This window comes from Muscardinus avellanarius (assembly GCF_963383645.1).
Source record: "Muscardinus avellanarius genome assembly, chromosome: X".
NCBI lineage: Eukaryota > Metazoa > Chordata > Mammalia > Rodentia > Gliridae > Muscardinus > Muscardinus avellanarius.
This window is the reverse complement of record NC_137792.1, coordinates 37,201,486-37,217,863: the sequence shown is the minus strand read 5'-3', so window position 1 is coordinate 37,217,863 and position 16,378 is coordinate 37,201,486. Positions and strand designations below refer to the sequence as shown.

At 40.5% G+C, this 16,378-nt stretch overlaps 1 protein-coding gene across 1 annotated transcript in view; it reads left to right on the top strand.

The window, feature by feature from the left end:
• Nucleotides 1-443: 443 nt before the first annotated feature.
• MAOB (monoamine oxidase B) overlaps nt 444-16,378 on the top strand; it is a gene marked incomplete at both ends in the record, with an annotated part of 121,327 nt that continues 105,392 nt past the window's right edge. Inside the window, one exon of the mRNA XM_080718363.1 lies at nt 444-489. Within this exon, the coding sequence (XP_080574489.1) occupies nt 444-489 (46 nt within the window). The remainder of the gene's footprint in view (nt 490-16,378) is intronic.

Below are 16,378 nucleotides of genomic sequence, written 5' to 3'. Positions count from 1 at the left end.
AAGCAATCAATATTTATCAGTATTTATTTCACACCGAGGAATCATTGAGGAGCTGGAGGGAGACACCTGAATCTGCCATCCTGCAGGCCTCCAAGCTCAGTAGTGCACAAGGGAGGCTGCCTGGAAAATACCAGGCAGGACATCTTAGGTTGGTGGCCCAGGGGAGGAACTCTTCGAGGACCCATTCACCTCTGCACCTAGGACCCGCCCTCTCCCGGCCTGGGCTGCTGAGCTGCCAACGGGGCGGTGGCCCAGCGCTCCAACCCCGCTAGCGCGTGTCTGCCCGGCGGGCGGGGCTGCGCGGTCTAGCTCCTTAGCTGGCAATATAGCGGCGCGGCGGAGGCGCGCTGGCTAGCGAGCGCTGCGCGCGACGTGCGGGCGGGGGCACAATCCTAGACACCGGAGCGGCAGGCACCCCAGCGGTCCAGAGCCTGGCAGACACCATGAGCAACAAATGCGACGTGGTCGTGGTGGGGGGCGGCATCTCAGGTCAGTGGTGGCGGCTGCGTGCTCGAACAGGTGGCCGGCCTCCAGGGTGAGGTGCTGGGCGGCCTCGGAAACGGGGACTGATTCCCGAGCCCCACCCCCCAACGCCCCAGATTCTCCTTGCACTCGCCGAGATCTAGCAGGTTGTGTGGGCCGCGCACTGAACCTTTGGCGGGGGGAAGGATTTGGCACAACCTTGGGCAGATGTTAGAGACTGGAAGCCTGTTGAGGGTCTGGGGCCAGTTTGGAACTTCTCCTCCAGAAGGCTCTGCCAGGCCTGTGCTTGCTGGTATTTTCCAAGCAAGGGGAAAGGGGAGGGGGAGGGGACGCGGAAGACACCTGTTGGGGGCCCTGCCGAAGTCTGTCATTTGCTGCAATTTGACACGGACATTCCCCCTCACTTGGAGTAGGCATTCACCACTAGGTATTATTTATTATTTCGACAGCGGGGGTGGGGGATGGAGGTGTGAGTCCTTGTACAGAAGGGAGGGTTGGGCCCTGGTCAATACATTGCCAAAGACCCTCCAGACTGCCCTGATTCTCTGTAGTTCCATAATTGTCATGGATCTACCTGAGCCTGCAGGCCTTCTTAGCAAATGCCTTTTCTATTATTTACCCTCTTCTATCCCATATCCCCCACTCAAGGGCAGGGTGGCTGAGCTACAACTAGGCTTTCTGTCCCACCCCATATTTGGTAAAGATAGGGACAGAAACTGCCCCTTCAGCCATGGGGGGGGGCGGTGGCTGTGGACACAGCAATGGTTACCAAACAGAAGACAGAAGGAGGGATGGGGTTAGTGGGGAATTTACCCTCTGAGAATAATCAAGCAGATCATATAGGGGGTGTCAGTGGAAATAAGCAAGGCCCCCAGATGGTTTAACAGATCCCCTGGAGTGAGGCAGTCCAAGCTTCAGTGCCTCCAGGTATTTGGGAATTAGAACATTCCCAGAACCTGGAGATGTGTTATATAAAACTTGCCCTCACCAGATCTCAGGTAGCCTTTGAAGAGGGCAGGTCAGAGGTGGTTTCACTGCCTTTGGCCTGAAGAGGAAACCCTAGTACCATGGTGCTGCTTTTGTTCCAGCCTGCCTCACCTTTGAGTCAGAGCTCATGGCTAATGCCTCTGTCTAGCCAACCCTGGTAAGCTCCCCTATGCCAGGCTCCAAGCCTAGTGCTGCAGGTATGTAGGTCCAAAAGAACAGAATGCTGAGGTTGGCCAAACCTGAGTATAGATTCAGTTTTTTTTTTCTTTTATTATTTTTGACATTTTTTTTCCCCTCAGAGGAAGTTAAATGCTTAACCAGCCTAGATGTTTTAGAAAATATTCCTAACTTACCCTGACCAGTGCCTAGCTTAGCACTTCATCTTACAGACACTGAAAGTTTTTTACCAAGCCCCTAAAATTCTTTTTTTAATCCATGCTATGCCTTATGGGTTCACATTATTTTACTTATTCCCCATTATTTTCCCCTTTGTGAGTCATACTTCAAACCTTGAAGTTCACTCAAATTATTCATGTTAGATTTACATGGGAGGCATAGATAAGAGCTAAGCTATTTTTATAAGCAGTGGTGAATCTCTATATTCACCCCCCAAAGTCTGATTTGTCAAAGCAAGGTACTGATGAGTAGACTTGCCTTTTCTTGGCAACATTACATGTGTTAGGCATTGCTCTAAGAACCAAGAAAGCAGAGCTTCAAAGCCCAGTTAGTGATAGCTAAATCACAGAGTCATAAAAGGGAAATGAGATGTTGTGTGTGAAATACCTTTGCAGAGTCTAAGATATGGCACAAGCGCCCATAAGGGTTTTACTCACTTATTCAAACAATAGACATTAGAGGAGGCAATGGCAGGGGATTGAAAATGGATCACGTTAATCTTGCCCTGAAAGACTTGCCAATCCAAGAAAGGAGATGAGATACCCAAATGAGAACAATATATGATATTATAGTTAGAAAGAAGAAATGAATTCTGGTATTCTATTGCACAGTAGTGTGATTATAGATAATGATGTACTATATATTTCAAGAAACTAGAAGAAAGGATTTTGAATATTTTCAGCATCAAGAAATGATAAATGTCTCAAGAAATAGGTATATTTACCCTGATTTGGACATTACACAATGCACAACTGTATCAGAACATCACATGGTTTTCCACAAATATGTGCAATTTTGTGTCAATTAAAAACATTTTTTGTGGTACTGGGGATTGAATCTGGGAGTATTCTATCTCTGAGCTACACCTCCAGCCCTATTTTGTTTTTTATTTTGAAACAGAGTCTTGCTAAGTTATTGAGGCTGGAACTTGCAATCCCACTCATTGTCTCAGTCTTCAAAGTACTGTGATTACAGGCATGTTCCACCACACTCAGCTCAATTACAATCAGTTTGGTTTGTGGTGCTGAGGATTGAACACAGGGACATTCTACCTCTGAGCTACAACCCTAGCCCTATTTCATTTTTTATTTGGAAACAGGGTTATGCTAAGTTGCTGAGGGCATTGCTAAGTTGCCAAAGTTGCCCTTGAACCAACAATCCTCTTGTCTCAGCCTCCCAAGTACTGAGATTACAGGTGTGTACTACCACGCCTGGCTAAAAGCAATTTTTTTTTAAAAAAGAAAAATAAATCATACAAGTTAGAAGAAGGTGGTGCATGTCACAGAAGGGGGTCCATTCATCTTTCATCCATTCAATGAACATTTATTCCCAGCTCCATGTCTTATCCCAAAAGGAATAAAAATAGTTCCTGGGGTCCACACAAACAAAGGCACAAGACAGAGTCAGAAACAATATGAATGACTTATGATAGATGATTTAGTAGGGTATTTTAAAAAGGTCTAGGGAAGGTGATTGGGGACAACATCAAACTCAAAGAAAATCTGAGAAGATTTCGCAGGTGACAGTGAACTGAGTCTTAAGGAATAAATATGAATTACCCAGGAGACTAGATCACAAAAACATTTTAAACTAAAAAATAATTTGTAAGCAATCACAAATAAGTAAAAGAGCATGGCAGCATGTTTAGGAAACCTTAAGAATATCAGTGTAAAGTTTGGGGGAGCTAGTCCAATGGAAGACAAAACTAAAAGGTCAGTGGGGCAAATTGTGGGGATCTCTGTATGTCCATGACCAAAAGATTTAGCTTCTTCTGTGGTCAGTGGCTAATGTTGCCAGTTTTGTGTTTAAGAGTAATTTGTATAAAATGACTAGGAATATGGAGATGGTGTTGGCAGAGAGAGGAAAGTGAAGAGGAGAGAAGGGAGTTTCTGGGAAAAGACAGACTATCTGGAATTGCAGGTTCTAGGAAGACATCTAAGGAGAGAAATGTAGCAGTTGGAAACATGGGAAGAAAATTGGAATTTCAAGCTGGGAGTGGTGGCGCACACTTGTAATTCCAGCATTTGGGAGGCTGAGACAGGATGATCATGGTTCACAGACAGCCTCAGCTACTTAGATCCTTTGAAACTCAGTGAGACCTTGTTTGAAAATAGAGAATAAAAAATAGGGCTGGGGGTGTATATCGGAGGTAGAATACACCTGGGTTCAATCCCTTGTACTGTGAAAGAAAGAAAGAAAGAAAGAAAGAAAGAAAGAAAGAGAAAAGAAAAAGAAATTGGGATTTCAGATGTGTATGAGAGAGAGGTTTTAGTTGAAGCCATTTGCAGTGGATGAAATCACCAAAACCAAAAATGTAGAGAGTAGAATTTTAGGATTAGTAGATGATTGACACAATGATTTATGTTTAAAAGCCTCTGAGTGCCACTCTTGGTTTTAAACTTTGTTAACGATTAAGCTTGGGATATTCTGGTAATTCTCTGATAATTTAAAAAGCTGTCAGCAAATTTTAATCACTCCCTTTGGGATAAACAGAGATATATGAGGAGTATAGCTGGCTAATGTATAACTTTCTTTTTTGATGTTGAAAAAGTTTCAAGGCAATTGTAGAGTAGCTTTTTAGAACTGTGTATGGTATATAAATGAATCCCTACTGGAATCTCTGCCATCCAAGAGGCAGGTCATCTCTGGAGACTTGTCAGAGCAAACAGTATCTCACATGTGGAGCTGGCCAGCAGCACCCTGCCTCTGTGCCAAGTCTCAGTTTAATTGTTTGGGTTGGTGGAACTATAGGAACTATCTTTTGCAACTCTGAAATGGTTGTTGCTCAATCACCAAAATAAAATCTTAAAGAGAGCAACTCAAAACAGAAATGAGAAAATTTTTGCCAGGCTGGGGAGAGGAGATTTGGCCATCTGAAAGCAGCAGGCGCTTGTTTGGAAGAGTTGTTTGGATTCAGCCTTCCTAGTGATAACCAACACCTGAAAGGTGATCTGTGTGGCCAGGAGAGCAAGCCCTGCTGCCAGCTGGTGTGATTGGCTTGGGCAGGACATATCAGAGATGGCTCAAAGGAGATTGTGAGTTGAGGGTCACCATGGGCAGATGTGGTGTGAATGTTAATGGGTAAGCCCCTATAGACCTTCAATGAGAAAAGATGAACTTTTCTGGGCTCCTTTAACTCACTTGAATGCTTTAAAAATAATAGCTGGGTGTGGTGGTGCACGCTTGTAACCCCAGCATTCAGGAGGCTGAGACAGGAGGAACGCGGTTCACAGACAGTCTCCGCTATTTAGTGAGGCCCTCCGCAAATGAGTGAGACCCTGTTTCAAAAATAAGGTAGGGGGTGTAGCTTGGAGGTCAAATGCCTCTGGGCTCCATACCCAGACCTGCAAAAAATACTAAAAATAAAAAAAAAATAAAAAAGAAGCCAGGCACACGCTTGTAATCCCAGCATTTGGGAGGCAGAGACCTGAGGATCGTGGTTCAGGGACAGCCTCAGCTACTTAGCGAGGCCCTCTGTAACTCAGTGAGACCCTGTTTCAAAAATAAAAGACTAAAAATTAGGGCTGGGGGTGTAGCTCAGTGGTAGAATGTCCTTGGGTTCCAACCCTAGTACCACAAAAAAAAAAAAGACTACAAAATAGGGCTGGGGGTATACCTCGGAGGTACTGGGGTTCCATCCCCATACTGCAAATAAATAAGTAAATAATAATTGTACAGATGTGCTTGGAAATTTGTATATCTCAGTCAAGGAGAGAACTGAGAGGCAATGTAGAATCTACATACACTATTGTGTCACAGAGTGGTCATGAATCCCATCTCCTACATTTATCTGTTGGGTAACCTGTTAAGTTACATAACACGTCCTTCAGTTCCTTCATCTCTTTTCTTTTTCACTAGAAGGTGTAATAACTGATAAAAATGTACAAAATATTCAAGTCATAAATACTTTAAAATAATGTATTTATTATTTATGAGAAGTATTGAATAATGAATACTTCTCATTGAGTAGAGAAGGTTAAAAATCTTCTCAGTGAAAAAAGCAAAAGACTGGGTTTCTAAAAAAAATCAAGATAGCCATTAGAATATGTTTATATCTATATCTACATCTATCTATCTATCTATCTATATATTTATTTATTTATTATTCTGGGGAGTGGAACCCAGGACCTCACACATACTAGGCAAGTGCTCAACCACTGAGCTACACCTTTAACTGTCAATTCATGGTTTTTTTTTTTTTTTTGTACTGGGGGTTAACCCAGGGGCATCAGAGCCACACCCCCAGCACTATTTTTTTTTATTTTGAAACAGGTTCTCACTAAATTACAGGGGCTGGCCTTGAACCCACGATCTTCCTATCTCAGCCTGTCAGGTACTGGGATTACAGGCATGTGCCACCATACATGGTTCACCTTTAAACTTAGATTCAAAATGCTTTCCTGGTGAGTCTACTTAAAGAAGTAGGAAGAAAGCAGATGAGCCACAATTTCTGGGTTCTTGTATATCCTCAGAATCACCAGGACAGGCTTAAAGTGTGGCTGGGCCACTGATGGTGGCTACAATACCCTTCCCCACTGGCTAGGTGCTGAGATCTAGGCTCCCTGCCATACAGGGTTGGTGGTAGAGCACAAGGGTTAAGAACAGGGTGTGTACCCCGGTTCTATCATTAACTAGGTATGCTACATTAGGCAAAATGGTTAACCTTTCTGTGCCTTCATTTTCTCATCTGGCCAATGGGAATAGTAGTGGTGTTCTATTTCAGAAAGTTGTTGAGAGGATTAAAAGAGAAAGTGCATGTAAAGACCTTAGAATGCAGCCTTGCGTCTGCAAAGCACAGTAGATGTTGGATATTCTTGTTAATTAGGCTGACAAAATGGCCACTTACCCACTAGTGATTCGAGGACCACCTAGTTTGTGACTGTGACACATACCCACACACATTCAAGAAATATACATTATAATGGGATGCTGCTTCCAAGCTCTGCTTTTTTGATTTGGATCTGATTTACTAACACAGATAATTTCAGGGAGAATGTCAGCTAAATTTAAAGACAAAAAGCTTAACCCCTGTCCTTCCTTCCTTCCTTTCTTTCTTTCTTTCTTTCTTTTCTTTCTTTCTTTCTTTCTTTCTTTTTTTTCTGTGCTGGGAATGAAACTCAGAGCCTCGGACATACTAGGCAAGTGCTGTATTACTAAGCTACACCCCAAACCCTCTAATTATTTTTAAGATATGCTTAAAAATAAACATGTCAGAGCTGGGCGTAGTGGGACACATCCCTGCGCTTGGGAGGCTAAGACAGGAGGATCATGCAAGTTCGAAGCCAGACTCAGCTACTTAGTGAGGCTCTCAGCAACTTAGTGAGACCCTGTTTCCAAATAAAATATAAAAACAGGTCTGAGAGTATACCCTGGAGGTAGAAAGCCTCTGGGTTCCACCCCCAATACCACCAAGAGAAAAAAATATGTCATATACTATACATGGAAAACATATTGCTATATGAAGACTCATACTTGATTTGGTGCCTGGCAGATGTTAGTGTTTGGACTGTCCCACTATTATGCCATTTAGTATCCATTTCTCTGGTTTCTATTTTTCTACTACCTGTGAACTGTCATTATAGGAGAAGCTAGTTCCAGTCTTTTAACCTTTGCCCATTACCAGTGCAGACATTTCTTCAACAACAATAATTTAAAATTTGCTTGTATATCATTTGTTGTCACATGACTGAGAAGAAACACACGTAGATTTTTAGTGGAGCAGCTACCTCATGCAACTGATCTGTATATCATCAAAGTTCATTTTAAACTACTACAGGTAGCCTATATTGGTAGTGCACGCCTGTAACTCCAACACCTGGGAGGCTGAGAAAAGAATATTTTAGGTTTGAGGACAGATTCAACAACTTAGCAAGATCCTCAGCAATTTGTCAAGACCCTGTTTCAAAAAGTAAAAAGGGCTAAGAGTGTAGTCCAGAGTTAGAATGCCCCCAATTCAATCCCCAGTACCCAAATCAATCAATAAAAGTAAAATGCTATAGCGTGTAACCGAAGAACTGAATTGTCATAATGATTCCTACACTTTTGACAATAAATATTCAGGTGGCCTCTGGGTCAAATTTAGCGTGTGAACTTGAAGAGATAATTTAGAGTTTATTTCTCTAAAATATGGGTCTCAACAACATTTCCCTGTTTCATTGAAATAGTAGAGTACATATACTGTTTTTTCATTGTCAATATTTTTTATTTGGTATCAGTAGTGAAAATTAGTGTATGTTCTAGATCCTGTATCCTGTTATATTTCTTTTTTAGTTTTTGTACAAATAGGGGAATATAATAGGTTTATTGGGGAAAGTGAGAGTATAGTTTAAGAGGAAGCCATGATAAATGGGTTATGTTCCAGAGAAAAGGTCTGGAACTATCCATTCCAGAAGTGGAAATCGGCCTATATTTCTTTATTCTTGTCAAGATTCAAACAGTAAATGCACATGCATTTGACTGATATACATTCAATTAGAACTTGTCCTGGTTAAACAGTATATAAAACTGTATATAAAACTAGTAAACATTAGAGTGGGTTGTAGTGGCGCACACTTGTAATCCCAGTACTTGGAAGGCTGAGATAGGAGGATCAAGCAGGTCCGAAACCAGTCTCAGCTAGTTAGGGAGGCTCTAAGCAACACAATGAGACCTTGTTCCCAAATAAAATATAAAAGAGGTCTGGGAGTGTAGCCCAGAGGTAGAAATCCCCCGGGATTTCATCCCCAGTACCACACACACACACACACACACACACACACACACACACACATAGTGAACATTAAATTTTATAGGTGACAAGATAATAGTATAATAGCAGATGTTAGTCATCATCCAAGAATGTATAAAGTTGCATATGACCCTGTGGGAGAACTACCACTAACTTTACCTTCATATTTGGATTGATAGGCACTATACTTATAATCTTGGCAATGCTTCATGTTTATCTCTATTACTGCATCTCATCTACCATATTTTATTTAAACTGTCTGTTTAAGGATCTATGAACCCTTACCTCATCACAGGCTGTTCAAAATTAGGGACTCTATAAAGATTTATCTCCCTATCTCTGGTATTTAGCAAAGAACCCAGCCTACCCTAGCCCTCAGAAATTGAATCAAACAGAATCTCTTGATGAGGATCATGGGTCTTCTCAGGTTCTAGACCAAGAGTAGGTAAGCTCCACAGTTTGAAATCTATTGAAAGAATGAAACTAATCTTGATCTCCTGAAATTAGGAGGACAGCATTTATATTAGCTCAAAGGCTTTGAGGGCCAGGGACTCAAGTTCACATCCTACCTGTTCCCTTAAATATGCAGCTTGGGTAAGTTTCCTACTTCCTCCGCATCTAGATCCTTATTTATACAAAGTTGGAGGTTAGGCCCAGGACGAATTCCTGGATTTTTCAATAAACTTTAAATTTGTTATTTTTTTACAAGTCACTGGGCTGTACTTCACTGAGGGGACTCTGGAAACTTAGAGATCACACCTTTATAGGTCCATAAAATGAGCCCACCTGAGAAGCCATGGTGAGATGTATTTTGTGTCTGAAGAACCAGGATCTTTATCCCAACATAATGCTTTGGAGATTTACTCTGGTTAAGCATGTAGCATTACCAGTTTGCACAAGCCTTATGTTTGTTAGGCTTCGCTTATTACTAACATGTCTGCATAAAAGTTACTTCCCCTAAGAGAAGGATATAAGGGTATAAAATTTCTTTATGATTTTGAACATTCACCTAATAGACTTCTGAGCTAAGAGATTTTTTTGCTTTGATAGAATCCTTGCTGTCACTGGGTGTGGTGGCGCACGCTCGTAATCCCTGCACTTGGGAGGCTGAGACAGGAGGATTGCACAGGTTTGAAGCCAGCCTCAGCTACTTAGTGAGGCTCTCAGCAACTTAGTGAGACCTTGTTTCCAAATAAAAGTATAAAATAGGTCTGGGAGTATAGCCTGGACGTAGAAAAAGCCCCTGGGTTCTATCCCCACTAACACACACACACACACACACACACACACACACACACACACACACACACAGAATTCTTGTTGTCTGAGGATGAAAGCATCATTAGATTTTTGCCTACTAATTAAGACCACCTGATTTTTATGTGCAAAGACGAGCAGATCTAGAGACACTAAAGGGTTGGCTCTATACCTCACAGATACTTCTTTTGAATAAAATTACTGTCCTATGGAATGGACCCTCAGAGATAGGACGAAATGCAATACTTTGTATTGTTTCTACTTCCTATTTTCATGTTTGCAAAATGTACCCATTGTCACCTCCCTCAGTTAAATCAGTAAATAAAATATTTCATAAAAAGGTAAGTCCCAGTTAGTAATATTTCCAAAGTCATCATGCATTTGCTTACTGGAGGCAGCTGTGGTAAAACAGTACAACTGAATTCTTACACTCAGGAAACCTAAAATACAGTAGGAGACACAAGATAAGCACACTCAAGCAATAACGAACAGTGAAAAATATTATATAATTGAGTTCTGACCTGTGAGGCCCAAGGGCTAAGTTAGATAAAAGACATTACTGAAGATCATCAGAATTGGAAAAGGATTTATAAAGGGAGTAGGATTAATTAGTTCATTGCTTTTGTTAAGGCCTTGCATATTCTAGGCAAGGGCTCTGCCACCAATATCCACCCTTAGCCTAAAAGGAATGGAATATAGCAGGTCCTTTTAGATCAGTATTAGGAAGATAGAGAAGAAAAGAGAGGCTTAGAGATAGGATAAAAACTCTCAATTTTAGGGCCAGAGGCTCCAGTTTGCAGGCGATATTTATATTTTTAAAACAGCAAGAAGTCCAACATGGCTGGAATAAAAGGATAAGAGATGGGTAGTAAAGTTAGTGGAAGGAAGACATCATTAGAACATGAGATATTGAAAAGCAAAATAAGAAATTAGGGTTTTCTGTTGTTGGGAATAAGGAGACATTAAAAGAGTGGGTATAGAGTGAGTGGTCATGAGTCTGAACACCAAGGAAGCCAAGAAATAGAGAAATTCAGGAACAGGTTGAGAGATTATATTCTGATTGTAATGAAATGGTTATTTATTTATTTATTTTTTTTGGTGGTACTGGGGATGGAACTCTTCTACCTCTGGGCTACACTCCCAGACCTATTTTATTTGGAAACAGGGTATCTTTAAGCCAGCTGAGGCTGGCTTCGAACCTGTGCCATCCTCCTGTCCCCGCCTTCCAAGCGCAGGGATTACAAGCGTGCACCACCATGCTGGGCATGAATTGGTTATCTTTAATGCCAATTAAGGGAAGAGTTGAGAAAAGGGGGGTGGAGAGGAGGTGAAAATGGGTAGGAGGAGGTCTTCAAAGATGCATTTTCTTGCCGGGCATAATGATGCATGCTTGTAATCCCCGTGCTTGGGAGGCAGAGACAAGATGATCACGCAGGTTTGAAGCCAGCTGCACTGGCTTAAGAGACCCTGTTTCCAAATAAAAATATATATAAAAATAGGTCTGGGAGTGTAGCCCGGGGGTAGAAGGGCTTCCAGGAAACCCAGTACCACCAAAAAAAAAAAAAATGCATTTTTCTCTTCTTCATTGTTATACTAAGAACCCACACAGGAAAGAAGGATCAAAGACAATAAGGTTTTCCCTCTGAACTTTTAAATTGCAATTGGAGTACTTGACCATATTTAAAATTTCTTTTTTCTTTCTTAAAAATCAAAACAAAGAGATTTTCATTTTAAGTGCCATGATCCAGTTTACTAAGTAATAAACCTATATGTCAGGCAATCTCAAACAGACTTCACAGTTCATCTATTTCTTATATAAAAACTGTCATTGAAACCCTTTGTGACAGCGGGGAAAGAAAAGAGTCTTTAGGTAGGTCTTGACCTTTTGAATATTAGTCATATTACCATAGTATCTGTTAAATGGCATCCTAAATGTCATATTCTAGTTAATTTTGTTTGAAGTTTAAGCTCTTGGACTTATGTTAGTCATTCCTTACCTGGGCCATTTTCCATTCTTGCATTCTCCTTATCAACATATATCAAAATTGCAAACTGCTGAAGGTATCCTATTAAGTCCTTAGTTTTATTTGTTTTTCTTCTTCACTAAACAATCCTCCCTTTTTATTAGCTTTGCCAACATTTCTAATTATTCTTTCGAGTTGAATCCTGATCTCATCTTTTTTTTTTTTTTTTTTGGTGGTACTGGGGTTCCTGGAAGCCCTTCTACCTCCGGGCCTCACTCCAAGACCAATTTTATACTTTTTATATTTTTTTATTTGGAAACAGGGTCTCTTAAGCCAGCGAGGCTGGCTCCGAACCAGCGCGATCCTCCTGTCTCCGCCTCCCAAGCACTGGGATTACAATCATGCACCACCACGCCCGGCCTGATTTCATCTTTTAGAGTTTGTAGCACATTTTATTCATGTGATCCCAGTTGTGTTTCTATCTTAAATTGTGTCTTTATAATTAAACGTTATATCATATTTCTTTTTCCAGCTTGATATGTTGAAGCAACAAGTTCTTAGGGAGAACTATTGTCTTCCAGGACATCATTTCTAGAAGGATAAAGTGAAAAAATAATAACCAAATTAATAAATAACCAAAATTCCTCAAATGTTTTGAAGAAAGGTCACTGGATTTTGTGAAAGATGCTATCACAATTCATCTTGGTGGTTTATAGTATGAGGAAGTTTTTTGGAGAGATAGGAAGATTTTTTTTCTTTACACTTTTATTATTTATTTATTTATTTATTTATTGGTGGTACTGGGGTTCCTGGAAGCCCTTCTACCTCCGGGCTACACTCCCAGACCTATTTTATACTTTTTATTTTTGGAAACACGGTCTCCTAAGCCAGTGCGCACGGCTGGCTTCGAACCTGCACGATCCTCCTGTCTCTGCCTCCCAAGCGCGGGGATTACAAGTGTGCGCCACCACGCCCGGCAAGGGATAGGAAGATTTTTAATGACACAAAATACAGAAATAGCCAGGCATGGTGGCGCACGCTTGTAATCCCCGCGCTTGGGAGGCTGAGACAGGAGGATCGACAGGTTCGAAGCCAGCCTCAGCTACTTAGTGAGGCTCTCAGCAACTTAATGAGACCCTGTTTCCAAATAAAGTATAAAATAGGGCCGGGAGTATGGCCCAGAGGTAGAAAGCCTCTGGGTTCCACTCCCAGTACCACCCAAAAATATAGAAATATATTTATTGTGAAAAATCTGTAAATTACAAAAAGGGCAAGAAAAAGTTAGAAAACATTCATAATTCCCCACAAAAATAACCACTTCCACTGTATTTTCTTTATGGTGACCATATAGTTTCTGTACTTGTTGATATCTCTTTGTGCTTGGAAGGGTACTGGGGATTGAACCCAGAAGTGTTCACCTCTGTGCTACACTTCCAGTCCTTTTATTTTTATTTTGAAACAGGGCCTTACTACATTGCTGAGGCTGTCCTTGAACCTGTGATCCTCCTGTTTCAGTCTCTAAATACTGGGATTACAGGTATGCACCATTACATCCAGCCGAAATCATGTTTCCTTTAGACATTGTATTATATTTAGAGGTCTCCAAAACACTTTATATTATTGTTCAACTTCAGAGGCATACAGCTAATAGTGCTTGGCGTCTTGAGCAGTACCACTGCTCAGCTTTATTGATACACCTTTTAAAATAATAATATATTATGAAAGTTTAGCCATGTCTTAAATGATCTTCTGCAATATGATATTCATAACTTTATATTACTTAATTTGAATGTGTTATAACTTGTTTAACCAGTCTCCCATTGCTGAACATTTGGGTTATTCCCACATTTCTGCTACTTTAAACAAAGCTATTACGAACTTAAATTGTTGTATATAACTCTGGTTATTTCTTTAGGAAATTTCTGGAAATAAATTTTAGGATTTATTTACTTATTTATTTTTTGGTACTGGATATTGAACCCAGGGACATTCTACCTCCTAGCTATGCCCCCAGCGCTATTCTTTTTTATTTTGAGACGGGGGTCTCACTATGTTGTGGAGGGCCTCACTAAGTAGCTCAGGCTTGTCAAAAACTTGAATCCTCCTATTTCCGCTTTACAAGTACTGAGATTACAAGTTTACACCACCACAATCGGCTTCTAGGACTTCTTTTTAAGAAATATAATAAATATTGTAAAATTGTAACCAAGTAGATTTTACCAATTTATTTTATGATGAAATTTTTGTAATGTCTTTCTAACTATTTCAATAGGAAGCAAACATTTTCTCCACCTCTGGTACAACACAAAGAGAACCATATTCTTCACCAGCTCAGAGTTTTAATTCATTGAAATTGTATGTTTTTGAAATTATACATATCTTTGGTTTTATAAAACCTTAGTTGTGTCATGTAAATTTTTCCCTTCACAACATGCAGGCAGACTGGCTTTTTCAGTTACTACCTTATGCTTCTCATTGTCTACTAGGACACATATTTTTATAGTGCTGTTTAATTTATTGAATACCATTTGTTCTGCAATCCTAGGAGTTTGGCATCATTAATTAGATGACTACTGTGTTTCAATGCAGAAAAAAGAAAACAGCCATTTAATCAACCATTTTCCATTATTTCTACTCATCTAGATAAAGCATAAATACAGCCTTTGTCCATAGCCATTGTAATAGCTGATCAAACAGCTGTTTCATGTTTTACATTTTAATTTCCTCTCTAGTTTGCATTTGAATCCTGTGATAGATTTTAGTTTGGTTGGAAGGACCATAAGATACAGTTGACTGTTTCAGAATAGCCTTTTCATGCTATGCTGGTTAGTGGAAGTCAAGCAGCCCTTGTTAAGCACCAATGATAAGAACACATAAATCTGAGCCAGAAAATAAATTCTCATTTCATCCAGGGTGTTTCCCTACCCCTCTGATTTTGCAGAGGAGAAAAATAAGTTGGTTTATTTGTTGATTTATTCCTTTATTCAATTCTTATTGAGTGCATAATTTACTAAACACTGGGCTAAATGTGCAGATATGTCAATGGGTAGTACATGTGCCCACCTTTGAGGGGTACACTCAGCATACGAAGGCATATGTGTACAGGTAAATGCCCCGAGGGATGGAAGGTGCTGAGAATAACATGTTTATCTCTGTTACAAAAGACAAAGAGAAAGAAAGTGGCCACTTCACCTCAAGGCTTCAGAGCCACTGAAGGAAAATTTGACAAAAGGATTTATTGGAGAGATTACCAGCTAATTCAAATATTCACCTTCCTACAAATATAGTTTAAAGTGATTGAAATTTAAATTCATGCTGTAACATACACCGGGTGTTGAAATTTCAGTTTCACTCTTTTTACTCTTGACTTTAAAACGACAGTATTGTGGATGCTATAGTCAGCTGCTGGAACCCCCTTTAGGACTTGCTAAGAGTGTTGACAGCTTCTGGCTCACAGTAGAGACCTCTGAAAATTGCCCTTGACTGAAGGGAATTGATTTACCCAAGGATATGCCCCTTCTCTGGGACTAATGTTGGGGTATGGAGGTTTGGCTTTCTTGCCTCAACTTATGACCAACTCCGAAAGGCCATTTTAGCTTTAGAGGACCATATGGGATTAACTTATTTCCCTGTTGTGACTCTGTTCAACTTTTCCCTTTGCCCAGTCCTGCACTGGAAATCTCTCTCACAGTGACCCTAATCAAAACAGACAATGATTAAACAGCATTTTTGCTCTACATATCACAAAATGTTCAAGTAATGAATCTTAAGTCAATTGAAGATGGAAACTATTACACGATATGGCCTTTTCCATCAAGGATGCAAGAAACCAGTAGGGCCTAGGGAGGATTCTTAGCCTCATCAGTTCCAGATTAGCTCTTTTTGTTGCCTGAGAGTCCCAGAACAGGGATAGAAGGTGGAGATTGAAGGCAACACTGGTCAAAACATGCTCCAGGAAATCCAATTCTCTCAGTAGCTGGTGGGCTAATTTAGAGCTGAGAGCCAGGCCTTTGATCTGGAAATGCCATAAAAATATGAATTTCATCCTTTATTGGAGAAATTATCAACAGAGAGGATAAAGTTGAAATGATGAAATAGGCAACTTTCATCTGTGAAGACTGGATAGAGAGGGTTGGGAGCTATCCATTTATCTATCCTAGGCTATCATTTTGGATCCAGCTTCAATTCTGGATTCTTGGGAAAATATCACCCAACTCTATTCTTTCCCTAATCCTGCCACCATTTTATGCAGCTTCCTGTAGGATTTCTCACAGAGAGTTAAAGTTACTGAAAATGATTGTAAAAATAAGCAATAGAATCTCAGGTAGTGAGGTCTTGAGAAAGTAAAGCTGTGAGGGAGCTAGCTGGTTGATAGGCTCAGTAGATAGTTTAATAGACTCGAGGATGTTTAGCTGAAGGATATTCATATTCAAGAGATTTGAGCAAGTGGACTAGAAGGATAGATGATCATGATTTTGAGGGAATGTGCTAGAGGGTTTTAAAAGATAACTTTTTTATTATACTTCTTTGAAATGACTATAATATACCCTCTCCTCTCTCTCTC